This window comes from Leucoraja erinacea, chromosome 24 (genome assembly GCF_028641065.1).
Source record: "Leucoraja erinacea ecotype New England chromosome 24, Leri_hhj_1, whole genome shotgun sequence".
In the NCBI taxonomy this organism is placed as follows: Eukaryota; Metazoa; Chordata; class Chondrichthyes; order Rajiformes; family Rajidae; genus Leucoraja; species Leucoraja erinaceus.
In genome coordinates this window covers 19248836-19267883 of record NC_073400.1, presented here as the reverse complement: position 1 = coordinate 19267883, position 19048 = coordinate 19248836, and the positions used below count along the sequence as shown (strand labels likewise).

Here is a 19048-nt window from a genome sequence, read left to right as displayed (position 1 = left end):
ACCTGTTTATAGAGAAAGTTAGAGAAAAAGTGGAGTGAAAGAATGGTGAGATAAGAGCTTTTCTGAATGGATAACATAGATACTTGTTCTAGCGACGAGGTAAATATAAATAACTATTTCTGTAGAGAGGGGGCGAAAGTGATAAGACTAGACTAGAGAGAGATACAGCTATTATGTGTACAACACAGTGAGAGATATGGGAGGGAGGGTTGGAGCGCAGTAAGAAGAGACTGTGCAGTATCGCTATGTAGAAGTATAGCTATATATATATATATATATATATATATATATATATATATATATATATATAGAGGGGTTAGAATGCTATCTGTGGGGATGGGGAGTTTTAAAGCGAAAAAGGTTGGGCTGTAACTATATAGAGAGTGACAATGGGCAGATTGATATAGAAAGGGATGCAGAGAGGAGAGGGTGATGGAGCCTGGGTGGGAGGGGAGAGTTGGGTTGGTGGGGAGAGGGGAGGGGGCAGATGGCGAGGGATGGGCTGCGAGGCAGATATGGGGATCCACGATTATATGTGGATCTCTCACAGTGAGTGGGACCGGCTTCGGTACCCGGCGATGCGAGGCAGCCGCCGCCGTGTCAGAGGGAAATTGCTTTGCAGAAATCTGTAAATTTTATCCCGTGTGGTATTTAGGGGGGGGAAGGAGAATGGTCTTAAAAAAATTAATTAATTTCTTAATAATCATCTCCGCCGGGACTCGAACCCGGAACCTCTGGATTAGAAGTCCAGCGCGCTCGTCCATTGCGCCACAGAGACCGACCCGCTCTCGATGCTCCTGGATGCAAGAATTTGAGTAAATTTTCATGGCAGCGTTATTACAGTGTGGGGTGGATCAGAGAGATGGGGTGCGGCAAGACCCGGACCTGGATTCCTCCTCCAACTGGATTGGGATATGAGAAATCCAAGGAAGGAGAGGAAACATGAGATCGCAGACGGAGGCCATTCGGCCCATTCCGGCTCCAGGCAGCGCGGTTTACTGAATCACGTTCACCCTCTCGCACTCGCATCAACCGCCCCCACATTCTACCCCTCGCCCACACACTGGGAGCAGGTTGGAGCGGCCCACGCTTCTGTGGGATGTGGGGGGAAACCGGAGAACCCGGGGGAAAATCACAGGGAGAACTTGCAAACTCCACACAGACAGCGTCCGTAGTCGGGTCCGGTGCCGGGTCTCTGGAGCAGTGAGAGAGCGGCTCTCCCCCCGGCAACCCCGTTTGATTGGATCGGGGAAAGCACCAGAATTCTCGGCCATTCACAGCTGCCTCCACAAATCCGGAGCAAGGAAAGGGGGCAGCAAGGCAGAGTTCCACAGGCACTTCGGCCCCACTAGTCCATGCCGACCAACGTGCCTAACCGTGCAGACACAAGAAACTGCAGGTGCTGGAATCCTGAGCGAAAAACGAGTTGCGGGAGGAGCTCGGCGGGTCAGGCAGCGTCTGTGGTGGGAATGGTCAGGCGACGTTTCAGGTCCGGACCCTTCTCCAGACCGATTGACCTTTAAGACTAATCCGTTCTTCTTAAAGCCTAAAGTTGTAGGACAACTTGTTCCATTTGATCTAATTTGACTGTGCACGCCAGGTTGATTGCATTCGTCGATACAAAGCGGACCATGTGAAGGTTGCAATCTCCCACCCCACTAATCCGTTGAACTCCACGGACAAGTGCTTTCCTGAGCTAGTGGAGAATACGTCACCTGCAAGGGCAGTTTGAAATTAAGGAGAAAGAGGCGTGGGGGCTCTTGAAGACCATTATAATGAACAAATCCCCAAAACCTGATGGGGTGCATCCTAGGTTATTGGGAGAGACAAGCGAGGAGATCATGACAAACGTTCAGACTGGAGGCCTGTGACCAGTGGAGTTTTGCAGAGAATCTGTGCTAGGACCTCTGCTGTTTGTGATATACTGCATATAAATGACTTGACGTAAATGTAGACGGGTTGGTTGGTAAATTTGAGAATGACACCAATGTTGCTAGCCTGTGAGCAAAGTTGTCAAAGTATACAGTGGGGCATAGATTACCTGCAGAAATTGGTGGAGAAATTGCAGGTGTGTTTAATGGACAATGGACAATAGACAATAGGTGCAGGAGTAGGCCATTCGTCCCTTGGAGCCAGCACCACCATTCAATGTGATCATGGCTGATCATCCATAATCAGTACCCCGTTCCTACCTTCTCCCCATATCCCTTGACTTCGCTATCTGTCTAGTTCTCTCTTGAAAGCATCAAGAAAACCAGCCTTCACCACCCTCTGAGGCAGAGAATTCCACAGACTCACAACTCTGTGTGAAAATGTTTTTCCTCATCTCCGTTCTAAATGTCTTACCCCTTATTCTTAAACTGTGGTCCCTGGTTCTGGACACCCCCACCATCGGGAACATGTTTCCTGCCTATTGCGTGTCCAAACCCTTAATAATCATATGTTTCATTAAGATCCCCTCTCATCCTTCTAAACTCCAGAGTGTACAGGCCCAGCCACTCCATTCTATCAACATATGACAGTGCCGCCATCCCGGGAATTAACCTGGTGAACCTAAGCTGCACTCCCTCAATAGCATGAATGTCATTCCTCAAATTGGAAGACCAAAACTGCACACAATACTCCAGGTGTGGTCTCACTAGGGCCCTGTACAACTGCAGAAGGACCCCTTTGCTCCTGAATCTGAACGTGTTAAATTTAGCAATTTGGGAGGTCAAATGTAAAGGAAAATACATACAATTTATGGCATGACCCTTAATTAACAATATTGATTTACAGAGAGATCTTGGGGTCCAAGTCCATCAATTCAGTTCAGTTTAGTTTATTGTCACATGTATGAGGTACAGTGAAAATCTCCCGGAATGTGGAAAGACAAGTAGATAAGAGTGGTAAAGAAAGCAAATCAGGAGCCACCGCAAGCGACAGTCATTTCATCACTCCCTGAAGAGCTCAATTCGTTCTACGCATGCTTTGATAGGGAGGACACTGATGTGCCTTCCCGAGCCCCGATACGCACTGATGGTATTATGGTCACTGTCACAGAGGCCGATGTCAGAAGATCCTTCAAGGGGGGTAAACCCTTGGAAAGCATCTGGACCTGATGGTACACCCAGTCGAGTTCTCAAAACCTGTGCAGATCAACTGGCTGGAGTTTTTTGCAGACATTTTCAACCTCTCACTGCTGAGGTCTGAGGTTCCTATTTGCTTTAAGAGGACATCAATAATACCGGTGCCCAAGAATAGTAAGATGAAGTACCTCAATGACCATTGACCAGTGTCACTAATGTCCGCGGTGATGAAGCGCTTTGAGAGGTTGGTTATGGCGCACATCAACTCCTACCTCAACAAGAACCTCGACACGTACGTCAGGCTGTTGTTTATTGAGTACAGCTCGGCATTCAATACCAGCATCCCCTCGAAGCTGGTTACCAACACCCTGAGGGAGTTCCGGGACCGCTGGGCTCCGCAGGGTGTTGAATGTATCCTCAATAAGGATTGTAACATAGCTGTATTGTAGTTTATTATGGATATATGTTTGTATTGTGTTATGGTGGTGGGTTCTGCCTTGTTTTATTGTAGCGTAAATATTATGTTTTAATAATTGAATAATTTTTTGATTAAAAAAAAGCTGGTTACCAAGCTCACGGAACTGGGTCTCTACGCATCTCTCTGCAATTGGATCCTTGACTTCCTCATCCACAGAGCAGTCTGTCCAAATTGGCAGAAATACTTCACCCACATTAACAATCAGTACGTGAGCACCTCAAGGCTGCATGCTCAGCCTCCTGCTCTACTCACTCTATACTCATGACTGTGCAACCGGACATAGTGCGAAGTCCACCAGCGACACCACTGTTGTGTGTGACAAATTACAGATGCCGATGAGCCAGAGTATAGAAGTGAGATTGACCAACTGGTGCCAGCACAACAACCTGGCTCTCAATATAAGGAAAGCACATCAGCGCCTCTATTTCCTGAGAAGATTACGGAGATTCGGTATGTCAAAGAGGATTCTCTTGAACTTCTACAGTATTATCTGATTTGGCAACTTGAATGTCTGGGAGCGTAAAAGATTGCAAAAAGTTGTGAACACTGACCTCCCCACCATCGAAGGAATTTATCGTAGTCACTGCCTCAAAAAGGTAGCCAGCATCTTCAGAGACCCGCACCATCCTGGCCTAACACTCCTTTCACCACTGCCATTGGGAAGAAGGTACAGGAGCCTGAAAACCGTGACGTCCAAGTTCAGGAACAGCTTCTTCCCTACAGTCATCAGGCAATTAAACACTACAACCTCATATAGGCTCTGACTATTATGATTATTGTTATCAGACTGTTATTATTATTATTATTATTGTTGCACTGTTTTGTTTGTTTTTTTGAGTATATGTATGTGTAAGTATGGGTATGTTGTGAATATGTGTATATATACACACTGAGATTTTCAGTTCTCTCTCGTTTGTCATATCATACTATGTTTGCATATTCTGTTGCACTGGAGCAAGTAAGAATTGTATTGTTCTATCTGGGACATATGACAATAAAACACTCTTGACTCATGTGGTATACTTGCTTTCCTATCTGTGGGCATCAAATATACGTCAAGTAGCTATGATGCAGCACTATAGGACTTTGGTCCCCATTACAGGAAAGATGTGGAGGCTTTGGAAAAATTGCAGAGGAGGTTACCAGAATTATACCAGGATTAGGGGGCATTAGCTATAGGGAGAAGTTGGACTGACTTGGGTACTTTTCTCTGGAATGCCAGAGGTCATGAGACCTGATAAAAGAATATAAAATTATGGTACAGATAGGCAGTCAGAACCTTTTTCCCAGGATCAAAAAATAATATTCTAGGGGGCATAGGTTTAAGATGAGAGGGGCAAAGGTTAAAGGAGATGTGTGGGGGAAGTTCTTTTTTAGACACAGAGGGATGAGTGCCTAGAATGCACGATGGTTGAACCTCCCACAATGTAACACTTAGCATTACTGGCCACAAAGTGCTGGAATAACTCAGCGGGTCAGGCCCCACATCTGCAGAACATGGAGAGGTGACATTTCGGGTTGGGACCCTTCTTCAGTCAACTCTATTCCCAGAACTAGTTATAAGGAGAGGCTGGAACTTTTTTATCATGAAGCTTAGAAGAGTGACCTTATAGAGTTTTATAAAATGACTCGACCAGGTGCGGACCCGTTGGGCCCGTGCCCCAAGGCAATATTCCACCACTGACCCATAGCCCACAACTGCACAGGCGCAGCTGAGGGGTTCCCCTTGTGACACGAGTCACGGCAGCCCTCCACCCAACTGCTCTTCCCCATCCCTCTTCCTACCCCTATCCTCCTCCATTCCCCCTCATCCCCAGCACTCCCTCCCCCTCCTCTTCACCCTCCCTCTTCCCCTCCCCTCCCCCAACATCACATCCCTGTTTTTATATTCTAGTCCTCTTGAAATGAATGCTAGCATTACATTTGCCTTCATTACTACTGATTATGTGTATATAGACGTTGCAGACTCAACCTGAAAAAGTGGGGTTTCTCGAACTCTGACGAGTGCAACTGAGGAGAGGTACAGACAACGGCCCAACTACTGACTTGCGGCGGTGAGGCCTGCACTGCAGACAGTCTCCGCAGCGGCACAGATGCGGCAAAGCGATGGCAGAACGTTGTCTGACTCTGGAGCGAGCGAGAACTACCGATTCAACAGGCACATTAACCTTTGGGGAATCCTGCACCGACACTCCCTTTACACCTCTGATGCAAATTGTTCACAAGTTAAATGATCGACACGTGAGTGATCAAGAGAATGGTTTTATTCCAACTTGTGCACAGTGTCTGATTCCACTCCTTGCAGTAAGGTGCACAGTCCGATGCCAGGGCAGGTCTCAGAGCAGAGTGGCTTGTTGGATCGAGCGATGGGGGCTCCCTCCCCTCTGCCAGTCCCCTACCCCCCTCACTGCCCCCCGCACCTCCTGAAACTCTGCCCACAGAGCAGCACAGCGGGAAGTGGGGGAGGCCAGGTGGGGGGGAGGGAGGGACGCAGGGGGGAGGTCCAGCCCAAGCCTAGGGTCTGGGGAGGAGAGAGAGAGGGGGGGGGGGGGGGGGGGGGGGGTCAGCAGTGAGAATCACATGATCCCACCCCCCCACCTCCCTCGTCCCCGCACTCCCATCCCCACCCCCAACTCCCTCTGGCCTCCACCCCTGTCCTCGCCCCCAACCCCCCGTATCCACACCAACCCAGTCCCTACCCCCCCCCCCCCCCTCCCCTGACCCCCCCCTCATCCCTGCCACCACAACTCCTCCCCCAATCTCCCCATCCCATAACCCCAACCCCACCTCCCTGTCCCCACCCAGCCACTGACCTTGCCAGCTGGGGTGCGGTGGGTCAGTGCAGTGGGCTCTCCTCTCCCCGCACCTCAGGATCCCTGTGTCGGTTGTCCCTGCGTCGAGCTCCGCCCCGCTCCTCAGGCTGGGTCCCAGAGCCCTGGGTAGGCCAAGGCTGGGGCCTGGTGGTACATGGATGGGGCTGAGGCCTGGGGTGAAGACAGGCCTGGATTCGCCAGCTGGGCTGCTGGCTAGAGGGGTGGAAGTCTGCCCAGATTCCAGCTGGTGACCCCAACGCTCCAGTCTGCCCTCCGCTCTCTGTGGGAAGGCCAGAGCCACGGGGCTGGGGCCTGGGTCCACAGCAAAGCGACCATCGGGGCCCCGGCGTATACCTTGCAGGCAGGCCGACACTGGCCGGTCCGCCCCGGCACTGACTGCCCCGGGGGAGCGGGAAACACCAGAGAAAGTCTCGTAGACTGGAACCAGGACCTTCAGCTTCAGGACACTATCTGGGCTGTCAGGGTATCTGGGGACAAAGAGGCAGGCAGGTTAGATCCACACCGGCCCGTCACACACTCCCACGGATCAGACACAGGGTGAAGTTCCCTCTACACTGTCCCGTCACACACTGCCAGGCATGGTTTGTGGATCCAGGCAGTGGGCAGTTTCAGCTTCTACCCAAGTCGATGGCTTGGCCCCTCTTCTGGGCCTACGTCCGTGTCCGCATGACCCCCTGGAGAAGGAGCACGCGGTGTCCACAGCCATTCTGGAGGCTTCCTGTGAATGCTGGTCGCCACGTTACATTGTGGATAAGGTCACTGCGGATGACCTTATTGCAGATGTAGTAATTTGGTGATTGATTGAGTGATGTTTGCAAACTGCCAGGCAGTTTGGGTTGGACACAGAAAGACTTACCGTGATTCTGGAGATGTCTGGAAATGACTGAACATGATTGGAACGTCTGTAAAAGTGCAAAGAAAAATATGATTGCAACTTCAAATAATTGCAGGAGTTATTATTCACAGTTCCCAGGAGAAAAAAGACACAAAGTGCTGGAGTAACTCAGCGGGTCAGGCGGCATCAATGAAGAACATGGATAGGTGGCATTTTGGATCAGGACCCTTCTTCAGAATGATTGTAGTAGGGGGGGAGAAAGCTGGAAGAGAGGTGGGGTGGGACAAAGCCTGGTGAGTGATAGGTGGATACAGGTGAGGCTTGATGGCAGATGGCTGGTCAAAAGCCAGATTAGGGAGAAGTCAAAAGCGTGCGTGATAAGGAATGAGAAATGTGAAGTCTGAGGAAGGGATACACATGGAAGGAGACGGGGAAAGGGTTGTTGCTTAGTTGCCTAGAATTGGAGAAGTCCATGAATATACCGCTGGGTTGATAGCTACTCAAGCAGAATATATGCTGTTCCACCAGTCTGCATGTGGCCTCACTTTGGCAATGGAGGAGGCCCAGGACAGAAATGTCAGTATGTAAATGGGAAGGGGAATTAAAATGATTAGCAACCCCAGGAGATCCAGCAGACCTTAGAAACATAGAAACTTAGAAAATAGGTGAAGGAGGAGGCCATTCGGCCTTTCGAGCCAGCACCGCCATTCATTGTGATCATGGCTGATCATCCCCTATCAATAACCCGTGCCTGCCTTCTCCCCATATCCCTTGACTCCACTAGCCCCTAGAGCTCTATCTAACCCTCTCTTAAATTCATCCAGTGATTTGGCCTCCACTGCCGTCCACAAATTCACAACTCTCTGGGAGAAAAAGTTTTTTCTCACCTCAGTCTTAAATGACCTCCCCTTTATTCTAAGCCTTACATGGTCAAGTGTTCGGTGAAATGGCAGCCGAGTCTCAGCTTGGTCTTGGTCTTGCCGACCAAAGCACCGCCATTCATTGTGATCATGGCTGATCATCCCCTAACACAGGCCACTTCGGGAAAGACAAATACCAACCTTTCTACCCTGGGTCTCCTCCACCACCAGAGTGTGACCACACGCGCCCTGGAGCAGCAGCCACTTCATATTCTCATCTCCATATCTCACAGCCATTTGTCTTGTTCCCATCCTTACCTTTGTCCACCCATCTATTGATCAAGATAGACACAAAATGCTAGAGTAATTCAGCAGGTCAGACCGCATCTCTGGAGAAAAGGAATAGGTGACGTTTCGGGTCCACCCGCTCGTGTCGCAGAACAGCTGAGTTACTCCAGCTTTTTGTGTCTATCTTTGGTTTAAACCAGCATTTGCAGTTCCTTCCTGCACATCTGCCTCCCCCACCCATATCCACCTATCACATACCAGGCTTTGAACCACCATACCTCTCTTCCAGCTTACTCCCCCTTACTACAATCAATCTGAAGAAAGATCCCAACCCAATACGTCGCCTATCCATGTTCACCACTGATGCTGCCTGACCTGCTGAGTTACTCCAGCACTTTGTGTCCTTTCTTGCAAAACCAGCATCTGCAGTTCCTGTGTCCACATCTGTTGCTGGGACTTGGACTACCTAGTCCAGGCACAATAAGCCAATGGAGAGAGCCCACCCACACTGTCTCCACAACATCCCCCAACTTCAACTTCAGAGAGCCAGCATATTGTACAAATTCTCCCCAGAGTGAATCTGAGTGGTGTAGCGATGGGATGGGTTGTAGAGAGTCGAGTGCAGTGGTGAATGAGTGTAGGTCCTGGATGGGGTTACAGATGCTGCCTCTCCCTCCCACTACATAGTCATAGTCACAGCACGGAAACTGGCCCTTCGGCCCAACTTGCCCATGCTGACCAAGATGCTCCATCTACACTAGTCCCTCTTAACCTGTCCTATCCATGAACGTGTCCAAATGTCTACTAAATGAAGTGATAGAACCTGCCTCAACTACTTCCTCTGGCAACTTGTTCCATATACCCACCATCCTCTGTGTGAAAAGGTTGTTCCTCGGGTTGCTATTAAATCCTTCCCCCCTCATCTTCAATCTATGTTCTCTGGTTCTTGATTCCCCTACTGGGCTTCTACCCTACCCATTCCCCTTAAGAAACATAGAAAATAAGTGCAGGAGGAGGGCATTCTGTCCATCGAGCCAGCACCGCCATTCATTGTGATCAAGGCTGATCGTCACCAATCAATAACCGTGCCTGCCTTCTCCCCATATCCCTTGATTCCACTAGCCCCTTGAGCTCTATCTAACTCTCTCTTAATAGAAGGGACTATGTACCTGTACTCCTAGATCCTTGTGCTCTACAACACTCCGCAGAGCCCCGCCATTTATTGTGTAGGTCCTGCCCTAGTTATTCACCCACCCACACAGCTTTCACCAGCCCTCACCCCATGCCTCACCCCTCCTCCTCCACCAACCACTCCCATACCTGTATCACGACTCCCCCTACCTTCCACACCCCCACCCTGCGTCCCCCTCCCTGACACCCCCCCCCCCCCCCACCTGCCCCTCTTCCCCGTGCCTCCACCCCCACACGCGCTCCCCCCCCCCCCCCCCTTCCTCCGTTCCTGTGCCCGCCGCAGGTTGCTGACACAGGAGACCAGCACGCTGACCATCACGGCCGTGAGCAGGAAGCAGCCTCCTGCGATGACCCCTGCCCTCACCGACCCGTCCCCCCCCTCCCGGGGAGGGAGCCACACCATTCCTGCAGGGAGAGGGGATGACAGGGAGATCGTGAGGTCACTCTGCCCAACCACAGCTTACTATCTTGATGTAGGAGCAATCCTGGTCAGGTGACTGACTCCCCTCCCCCTTGCACTCCCTCCTCTTCCCCCTCGCGCTCCTTCCTATCCCCACAGCCCCACTTGCTCCCTTCCTCCTCTCCTCTCCCCATGCCCCCTCCTTGCCCATTTATAGACCCTGCCCTCCAGTTTACACTGCCCCTTCTCCCTGCAAGACGTGACCCCTCACAGTTAACCATCACCTGTGGCCGCACTGCTCATTACCCCCGACTGCTGAATGTGCGGCTCCTCTCTGCCCTTCCCTGCCCCTGCTTGATGCAGTGCCGCCTGTGCACCTAGCCACCCACAGTGACTCTGTGCACCTGGCCACCCATAGTGACTCTGTGCACCTGGCCACCGTGACTCTGTGCACCTGGTCACCCACCGTGACTCTGTGCACCTGGTCACCCACAGTGACTCTGTGCACCCCGCCCGCCACCCACGAGGCTCGGCCCATAGAAAGAGGGAGGAGGCACGGATCAATGGCGGCTCCAGGCCGCAACTACTCACCCTGTGTGGACACGTTGACGGTGAGGCTGGCCACACTGACCTGCTCCCCACGCCGGGACCGCAGACGCAGCAGGTAGTGCGAGTCCTGAGGGAGGGAGCGAGAGCCGGCAGGGTGAGGGAGTGTGGCCCGAGGCTGCCCTTCACCCCCTCACTCCCACTCTGTATCCTTCCATTACTACCACCCTCGCCGCATCCCTCCCCTCCCCACCTCCCTCACTCCCCTCCTCCCTCACTCGCTCCCCCTCCCTCCTTCAGAGCTCTCTGCTCATGGTCTTCCCTCCACCACCTCCCTCCCTCCACCTACCGCTCTCTGCCTCACCATCTCTGTTTTTCTGCCACTTTCTCTCACTCTCCCTCAATCTCTCTTTCTCCTTTCCTCTTTCCCTCCATTTTCCTTGCATCATTTCTTCCATTCTCCCCTACATGTTGCTTTCCCTTTTCCTCTCTCCCCTACTTTCCTTCTCTTTTCCTCGCCTCTCTCTCCTCCCATCTCTCTCTCCATCTCACATAGAGTTGTCCAGCATGGAAACAGCTTCTGCCCACCGAGTCCGCGCCGACCAGCCATCCCTGCACATTAACACTATCCTACACACACTAGGGACAATTTTACATTTATATCAAACCAATGAACCTATAAACCTGTGCATCTTTGAAGTGGGGGAGGAAACCGAAGATCTCGGAGAAAACCCATGTGGTCACAGGGAGAACATACAAACTTCTTACAGATAGCACTCGTAGTCAGGATCAAAACTGGGTCTCTGGCACTGTCAGGCAGCAACTTTACCGCTGCACCACCCTGGCTTGTCCTTGTACTCATTAAATTCTCTTCCCCAAATTCCCTCGATTGCATGACACTCTCCACATTTAATACACACAATAGGAATTAATTGAGGATCTCCCCTAGGTCCCATGACTGAGCACATGGATCCTTTAGGCTGCCTAGTCTCCTACAAAACCTCTTAGGATTCTCCCTCACCTTATCTGGCAGGTAGATCCCATGCACACGTTTATAATCCTCTTCATTTCTTTCCTAAGTGTACTATTACATCCATATTAGACTTACCTAATTTTAGAACTTTAATCTCTAGACAAGTCCTATACTTTTTTCATAACTATCTCAAGATAGTTAGAATTATTAGACTTATGGTCACTGGTCCCATAGTGGTCCCCCACTGACTAATTCCCTCTGTGGAATTCTCTGCCTCAGAGGGCGGTGGAGGCAGGTTCTCTGGATGCTTTCAAGAGAGAGCTAGATAGGGCTCTTAAAAATAGCGGAGCCAGGGGATATGGGGAGAAGGCAGGAACGGGGTACTGATTGGGGATGATCAGCCATGATCACATTGAATGGCGGTGCTGGCTTGAAGGTCCGAATGGCCTACTCCTGCGCCTATTGTCTATTGACACTCAGTCATTGACTTGCTCCTCCCCCCCCGCCTCTCTCCCTAGTATAGTCATTACATACTGTTTCAGAAAACCTTCCTGGTCATAGTGCCCAAATTGTGTCACAACCAAGCCCTTGGCACCGATGGCTAACAAAGTCAATATATTAAAGTCACCAACGATTATAATCCTTTTATTCGTATTTTGCTCTCTCTCTCCATTCCCCTCCCCTCCCCTCTTCACCAACAATTTGTCCTGGACCAGCCCCAGTGAAACTACTGCTAAAAACAGTACACCAACGCCTCTACTTCCTCATCAGACTGAGGAAGTTCAGCGTGTCTCCAACGACTGTTACTGGCGTCTACAGATGTACCGCAGGAGGCATTCTGTGGGTTTGGGCACTAGTTCTGCACAAGACCACAAGAAACTGCCCTGGGACAGCAGCCAACATAATTCCCTCCACCCCCCTCTACTGTTGGGCAGCAGATACAACAGCTTGAAAGCACATACGACCAGATTATCAGGAACAGCTTCTTCCCCGCTGTTATCAGGCCACTGAACAGTCCTCTCATACACTAGGGTGTAGTCCGAATCTGCCAATCTACCTCATAGCGGACTTTTAAAATCTACGAGTTCCCTGTACTGTAAAGCTATAACATTGTTCCACTATATTCTGCACTCTGGTTAGTTTTCACTTTGCACCACGTGTTCTTGTGTTGCTACAGTTTTTCACTTTATCTTGGCTCATGTGACAATAAAAGCAACAATGCCAATGGCTCCCTCTGTTCTCTTTCACCCGGTCTCCCCTCTCTTCCCCGTATCCCCCCCCCCCCCCCCCCCCCCCTTTCTCCTACACACCATCTCTCGCCCCTCTTGCCTTCTCCTCCACCTCTCTCCCAATTAAAAACATAGACATAGAAAATAGGTGCAGGAGGCCATTCGGCCCTTTGAGCCAGCACCGCCATTTATTACAATTATGGCTGATCGTCCCCAATCAATAACCCGTGCCTGCCTTCTCCCCATATCCCTTGACTCCACTAGCCCCTAGAGCTCTATCTAACTCTCTCTTAAATCCATCAAGTGATTTGGCCTCCTCTGCACTCTGTGGCAGGGAATTCTCTGGGTGAAAAATGTTTTTTTCTCACCTCAGTATTAAATGACCTCCCCTTTATTCTAAGACTGTGCCCCCTGGTTCTGGACTCGCCCAACATTGGGAACATTTTTCCTGCATCTAGCTTGTCCAGTCCTTTTATAATTTTATATGTTTCTGAAAGATATCCCCTCATCCTTCCAAACTCCAGTGAAGACAAGCCCAGTCTTTTCAATCTTTCTTCATATGACATTCCCGCCATCCCAGAGATCAATCTCGTGAACCTACGCTGCACCGCCTCAATCACAAGGATGTCCTTCCACAAATTAGGAGACCAAAACTGTACACAATACTCCAGATGTGGTCTCACCGGAGCCCTATAAAACTGCAGAAGAACCTCTTTATTCCTATACTGAAATCCTCTTGTTATGAACTCTCCTCGATCACCCTCCTCATCCTTCCCTCTCTCTCTCCCCTATTTCACACCTTACACCCGGTCCTACCCCCTCTTTCCCTCACTCTCCCTCTCTCCCACATCCTCCTCCTCTCGTCTCCCACACCTCATCCCACTCTCCTATTTCCCCCTCCTCTCTCTCTCCACCTTGTCTCACATCCACTCCCTCTCTACCACCTTTCCCTTCCCTCCTCTCTCCCGTCTCTCACACCTTCTCTCCCACTCTCCCTCCCTCTACCCCCTCCTCTCTCCCTTGTCCATCACAACGCTCCCTCTCTCCCACGTGTCCCTTCCTCACCCTCTCTCCTGTCTCACATCCCCCTCTCTATGACTTTCCCCTTCCCTCTCTCCCCCTCCTCCCCTGTCTCTCACGCCCACTCTCTCCCACTCTCCCTCCCTCTCACCTTGACCAGCCCCGTCAGCAGCAGCTCCTCTTGTGTGGCTGGGATCGCACTGTACATCAGTCTCCAGCCACTGCCTTCCCAGGACTCCAGGATATAGGCGTTGGGAGGCAGTGAGGAGGGGAGGGGAGCTGCCCAGCACAGCAAGATCCCGCTCTGGGTCCGATTGGCCATCAGGGAGCTGGGTGGGAGGAGGTGAAGCCGTTCCATCACTGGGTGCCGGGGTGGGCTTGTTGCCATGGGAACACCTGTTTTGGGGGGAGGGTGAAAGAGTGTTCGATGGATTGGGAGTTACAGCTCGGTCAATGGGTGTCAGAGGTCAGCACTTTGGGTCAGGGGTCAAGTATTTCTCCCAGGGGTCAGGATGGTAACAACAGGGTCCTTGCTCATTGTTGGAGGTCAGAGGTCACAGATGGTTGGATCCTGGGCAGAGGTCAGTGCAGTATTGGCTGGTGACAAATACAGCGAGGGGTGAGGGGTCATTCCAGGGGCTTGATGTCACCGTCACAGAGTCAAAGCGGAGGTCAGCTTGGAGTCAGAGGTGAGCAGAGCTCAGGGTCAACTTGGGGAAGTTGAGTAAGAGGTCTATGGCTCAAGGTCAGGGGTCAGCACAGGGGCAGAAGATGGCACTGTCTTGGTGTTGTGGGTTTGGATGGCAACGTGGGGTCGGCGCAGGGTCAGGGGTCGGTGCGAGTCAGGTTGTCAGAGTCGGCAGGAGGTCGGGGTCAGCGCGGGGTCGGGGCTTGGCATGGGGTAGGGGGTCGGCGTGGGGTCAAGGGTCTGTGCTAGTCAGGGGTCAGAGTCTGCATGGGGTAGGGGGTGGACACAGGTTCGGGGGTCGGCATGGGGTCAAGGGTCAGGGTGGGCACTCACTCTGGGTGCAGGCGGACAGGATCTCAGTGAAGGGACTGCTCCCCCGCTCGCTCTGTGCCAGCACACTGAACTGGTAGCACGTCTCAGGCCACAGACCAGCCACCCACAGCCAATGGGCACCCAGCGGAACCTTCCGGAAAATCCAGCCGTGTTGCTGGGGGGCCACTTGCCGAAACCTGGGGAGAGGGAGAACGAGAGAGAGAGTGAAAGATAGAGACATGGGAAGAGGTGGTTGAGGAGAGACTGATGGAAAGATAGAGTTGGAGAGAGGAATAGAGGACGAATGGGGAGGAGAGCGGAAGAAGAGTTTGAGGGGTGGAAGGAGGGAGTGTGACGGAGGGAAAGAAGAGAGACGTTGAGCTCCGATCTTCATCATCCATGCACTCAGATCGATGGGTGCAGAAAGCAAAGTGTCTCCCTCCGTGGAGCTCTGGCCCATCCCCAGAGTGGTGTCATCATGGGCACTGGGGTTCACAGTGAGGGCAGTGGGGGTCACAGTGAGTGGGGGGCAGTGGGGGTCACAGTGAGGGCAGTGAGGGCAGGGGTCACAGTGAGGCAGTGGGGGTCCAGTGAGGGCAGTGGGGGTCACAGTGAGGGCAGTGGGGGTCACAGTGAGGGCAGTGGGGGTCACAGTGAGGGCAGTGGGGGTCACAGTGAGGGCAGTGGGGGTCACAGTGAGGGCAGTGGGGGTCACAGTGAGGGCAGTGGGGGTCACACAGTGAGTGTGGGGGTCACAGTGAGGGCAGTGGGGGTCACACAGTGAGGGCAGTGGGGGTGACAGTGAGCAGTGGGGGTCACAGTGAGGGCAGTGGGGTTCACAGTGAGGGCAGTGGGTCACACAAAGTGGGCAGTGGGGGCCACTGGAGCCATACAATGAGGGGACTGGTCCATCTTGGCAACGTGGTCTCCATGAGGTGAAAAGTCATCCCTGGGCACAATCAGCCCCAATGGGTGTAGTAGTGGTGGAGGTCAAGGAGGGGACCATGGTCCAAACAAAGGGCTTTGGGCCGAGGAGATAGGTTTACCCAGGCCATGTCATAGGTCAGGGAGGAGATAGCAGCTCCTATCAAGCGAGCTTTGACCAAATCCGCCCTCATATCCATGATACTGATGAACCCTGACTTCGCCACCATGGGGGGCTTACCAGACGGAGAAGTGTTGCTGGTGACCTCCGTCGAACCCCGGAGACCAGGAAACGTTCACCCCAAAACTTCCAGCGCCGAGGGTCACCGTGGTCGCAGGGTGTGGACTGGTGCCTGGGGCAGGGGTCAAAGGGGAGAGTTCACACACCCACAAGCCACACTGCCCCCAAACCCCCAGACGGCCAAACTCATCCTCAAACACTGGGACCCCACCCCCATAGTCTGTAGGACCACGCGCCTCCCTGCCCCTGGCTGGGCGGTGACCTCTGACCTGTGACCTGGAGCCGGGTGTTGGTGGTGACCTGCGACACGTTGTTGCTGGCGACACACTCCCAGAGGCCGTGGTGTTGCCGGGAGACGGGGCCGAGGAACAGTGTCCCGTCAACTAGCACCCGGTAATGGGCACCCACCTTGTCCGGCTGTGGAGAGAGAGAGAGAGAGAGAGAAAGAGAGAGGAGAGAGTGGAGTCACCCAGGGCCGTACGCACCCATTTTGCCAGTACCCTGTCACCCCCCGCCCCCACCCCCTACTCCTCGGTCCTCCAGCCCCCCCCCCCCAGCGTCTACCCCCAGCCCCCACCCATCTCTCCCCCAGTGCCCACCCAACCTCTACTCCATTGACTCCATCTACACTTCATACAGCCGTGGCCAGACCACCAACATAATCGAGGACTGCCCCCCGTCACTCCCTCTTCTCCCCTCTTCCATCAGGCAAGAGGTACAGAAGTGTGAAAATGCACACCTCCAGATTTAGGGATAGTTTCTTCCCAGCTGTTATCGGGCAACTGAATCGTCCTCTTATCAGCTAGAGTGTGGTCCTGACCTCCCATCTTTCTTATTTGAGACCTGGAACTATCTTTAATCCGATCTTATTGGACTTTATTTTGCACTAAATGTCGTACCCTTTATCCTTTATCTGTTGAAGGCTTGTCATCATACATAGTATTTTATTTGACTGGATAGTACATAACAAAAAAGCTTTTCACTGTAGCTCAGTACATATGACAATGATAAACTCAACTAAACTTTCTTCCCCCCCTCTCTCTTCCTCCTTCACCCTCCTTTCATCCCTCCTCCCTCTCCCTATCCTTCACCACCACCTCTCCACACACCCACCCCATCCCCTGTCCCCCTCCTTCCCCCCCCTTCCCCCTCCACCCCCCCAACCCACCATGCTCCAGCTGACACCCCCCCTCTCCCCTCCCACTCATCCCCAATCTCTCTCTCTCCACCATCCCTCTCTCTCCACCCAATCCTCTACACCACTCTCCCCTTTCCCTCTCCCCTCCACCACCCTCCTGCTGACTCCCCCTCCCTCTCACTCCCCCTCCCACCCCACCTTGCTCCAGCTGACTCTGGGCCGTGGATCCCCTGTGGCGCTGCAGCCGATTCTCAGCTCCTGACCGATTGCCGACCGGTATCTCGCCGCCGGCCGCACTACAAACTTCGGAGGGTCCTGAGGACAAATACTGAGCTCAGTCACAGAGGGAGAGGCAGGGAGTGGCAGAGAACAGAGCCATGGGGGGGAGGGGCTCAGGGGGAGAGAGAAATAGGAGGGGAGACAATGGGAAAGGTAGAGACAAGGGTTGAGAGGATGGAGATGGGGGTGTGTACGAGAGAGGGATAGAGGGGGACAGAAGGAAGAGGGGAAGGGGGGGAGAGGGGGATGAGAGAGATGGAGAGAGAGTGGGAGGGAGAGAGCGTGGGATAGAGAGAGAGTGGGAGGAGGGGCAACAGATACAAACCTTGAGTATGATGTGGGTGGGGGTGGAGTTCCCCAGGGTGCCCAGGCTGTTGTAGGGGGTGCAGCTGTAGACACCCCTAGCTGTGTTGTCCACCACCGCTATCAGTATGGCCCCGTCCTCCGCTAGGGACCAACCAGGCACCTGCAGCAGGGGGTGGAGGAGGGGGGGGGGGGGGGGGGAGGAGGGGGAGTGGGGGAGGGGGGAGAGGGGAGGCACAATAGCAAGAACCAACAAGCACAAAATAAATAGGGAGAGATTTGAGAGAGATGGTGTAGTGCCCATGTGGAGAAGATGGACACATATGGGGCAATGACAGGAAGACTGAGTGATGGTGGGGGGACAGGGTAGTGATGGTGGGGGAAAACCAGGAGACAGTGAGGAGATGGTGGGGTTATGATGGTGAGATGGGTGCGGGGGGGTGGAGGAGATGACGGGAGAGACAGGGATATGGACAAATGCAGGGGACAGGGAGAAGGCGGAGACAGCAGAGATGGCACAGAAGGGGAGACGGAGAGATGGCGGAGACGGGGAGACGGTGGGGAGCCGGCAGTGAGACGTCTACCTGAGCGACTGGCAGTGGGTGTCCGTCCTTGCTCCAGGTCACGTGGCTCAGTGGGGGGGTGGAGACAGACGGGCACGGGATCCGACCCCCCAGCCCCGAGGCGAGGATGGTGATGGGAGGCATCGGCAGGGTGTAGGCTGGGTCTGAGGGGCACAGAGCGAGTGTCAGCACCGCCCAGCCCCAGGTACACCCACTACCACGTTGCACTCCGGCACATCCCAGCCCCACTCTAGCACAGCCGGTCGCCCTCCAGAGCAGCCCATCCCCACTCGAGAACAACACAGCCCCGCTCTAGAACAATCCGTTCCTTCTCAGAAACAATCCAATCCCACTCCAAAACAATCCCGCCCCATTGTATAGCAGCCGACACCCCACCACCCACTCTAGAACAACACATTCCCACTCTAGAACAACACAACCCCGCTCTAGAGCAGTTGTCCCTTGTCGAAAACAATCCCATCCCATTCTATAGCAGCCAACCACCCACTCTAGAACAACCCATTCCCACTCTAGAACAACCCATTCCCACTCTAGAACACCCCATTCCCACTCTAGAACAGCACATACGCAGCCCGGTACCACTCTAGAACAATTCAGTCTCGGTCTAGAACAGCACAAAGGGATCTTGGGGTCTAAGTCCGTAGCTCCCTAAACATGGCCACACAAGTTGATAGAATGGTAAAGAGTACACCTGGTATGCTTGCCTTCATCAGTCGGGGCACTTGGTATGAGGGTCAGAAGGTCAAATGCAGCTTTATCAAACTGGTTTGGCTGCATTAGGAGCATTGTGTGCAGTTCTGGTCGCCCATTGGAGAGGGTGCAGAAGAGATTTACCCGAACGCTGCCTGCATTGGAGG

General features: G+C 52.9%; 1 protein-coding gene and 1 non-coding gene across 2 annotated transcripts; both read right to left on the bottom strand.

Annotated features, from left to right (window-relative positions):
- Nucleotides 1–704: 704 nt before the first annotated feature.
- On the bottom strand, nucleotides 705–778 carry trnar-ucu (transfer RNA arginine (anticodon UCU)). The gene has a single exon. It is a non-coding gene; the product is annotated as a tRNA-Arg (tRNA).
- A 5014-nt stretch (nucleotides 779–5792) lies between these two features.
- LOC129708712 (protein turtle homolog A-like) lies at nucleotides 5793–18658 on the bottom strand. Its single transcript, XM_055654655.1, has 11 exons — nucleotides 18192–18658; nucleotides 17630–17770; nucleotides 17224–17340; nucleotides 16157–16304; nucleotides 15888–15999; nucleotides 14744–14919; nucleotides 13874–14118; nucleotides 10546–10630; nucleotides 7237–7282; nucleotides 6360–6847; nucleotides 5793–6067 (listed from the first exon to the last, which is right to left on the bottom strand). The coding sequence occupies exons 1-11, from the start codon at nucleotides 18312–18314 to the stop codon at nucleotides 5883–5885; spliced, it is 1866 nt and encodes a 621-aa protein (XP_055510630.1). The 5' UTR covers nucleotides 18315–18658; the 3' UTR covers nucleotides 5793–5882.
- Between the last annotated feature and the right edge of the window lie 390 nt (nucleotides 18659–19048).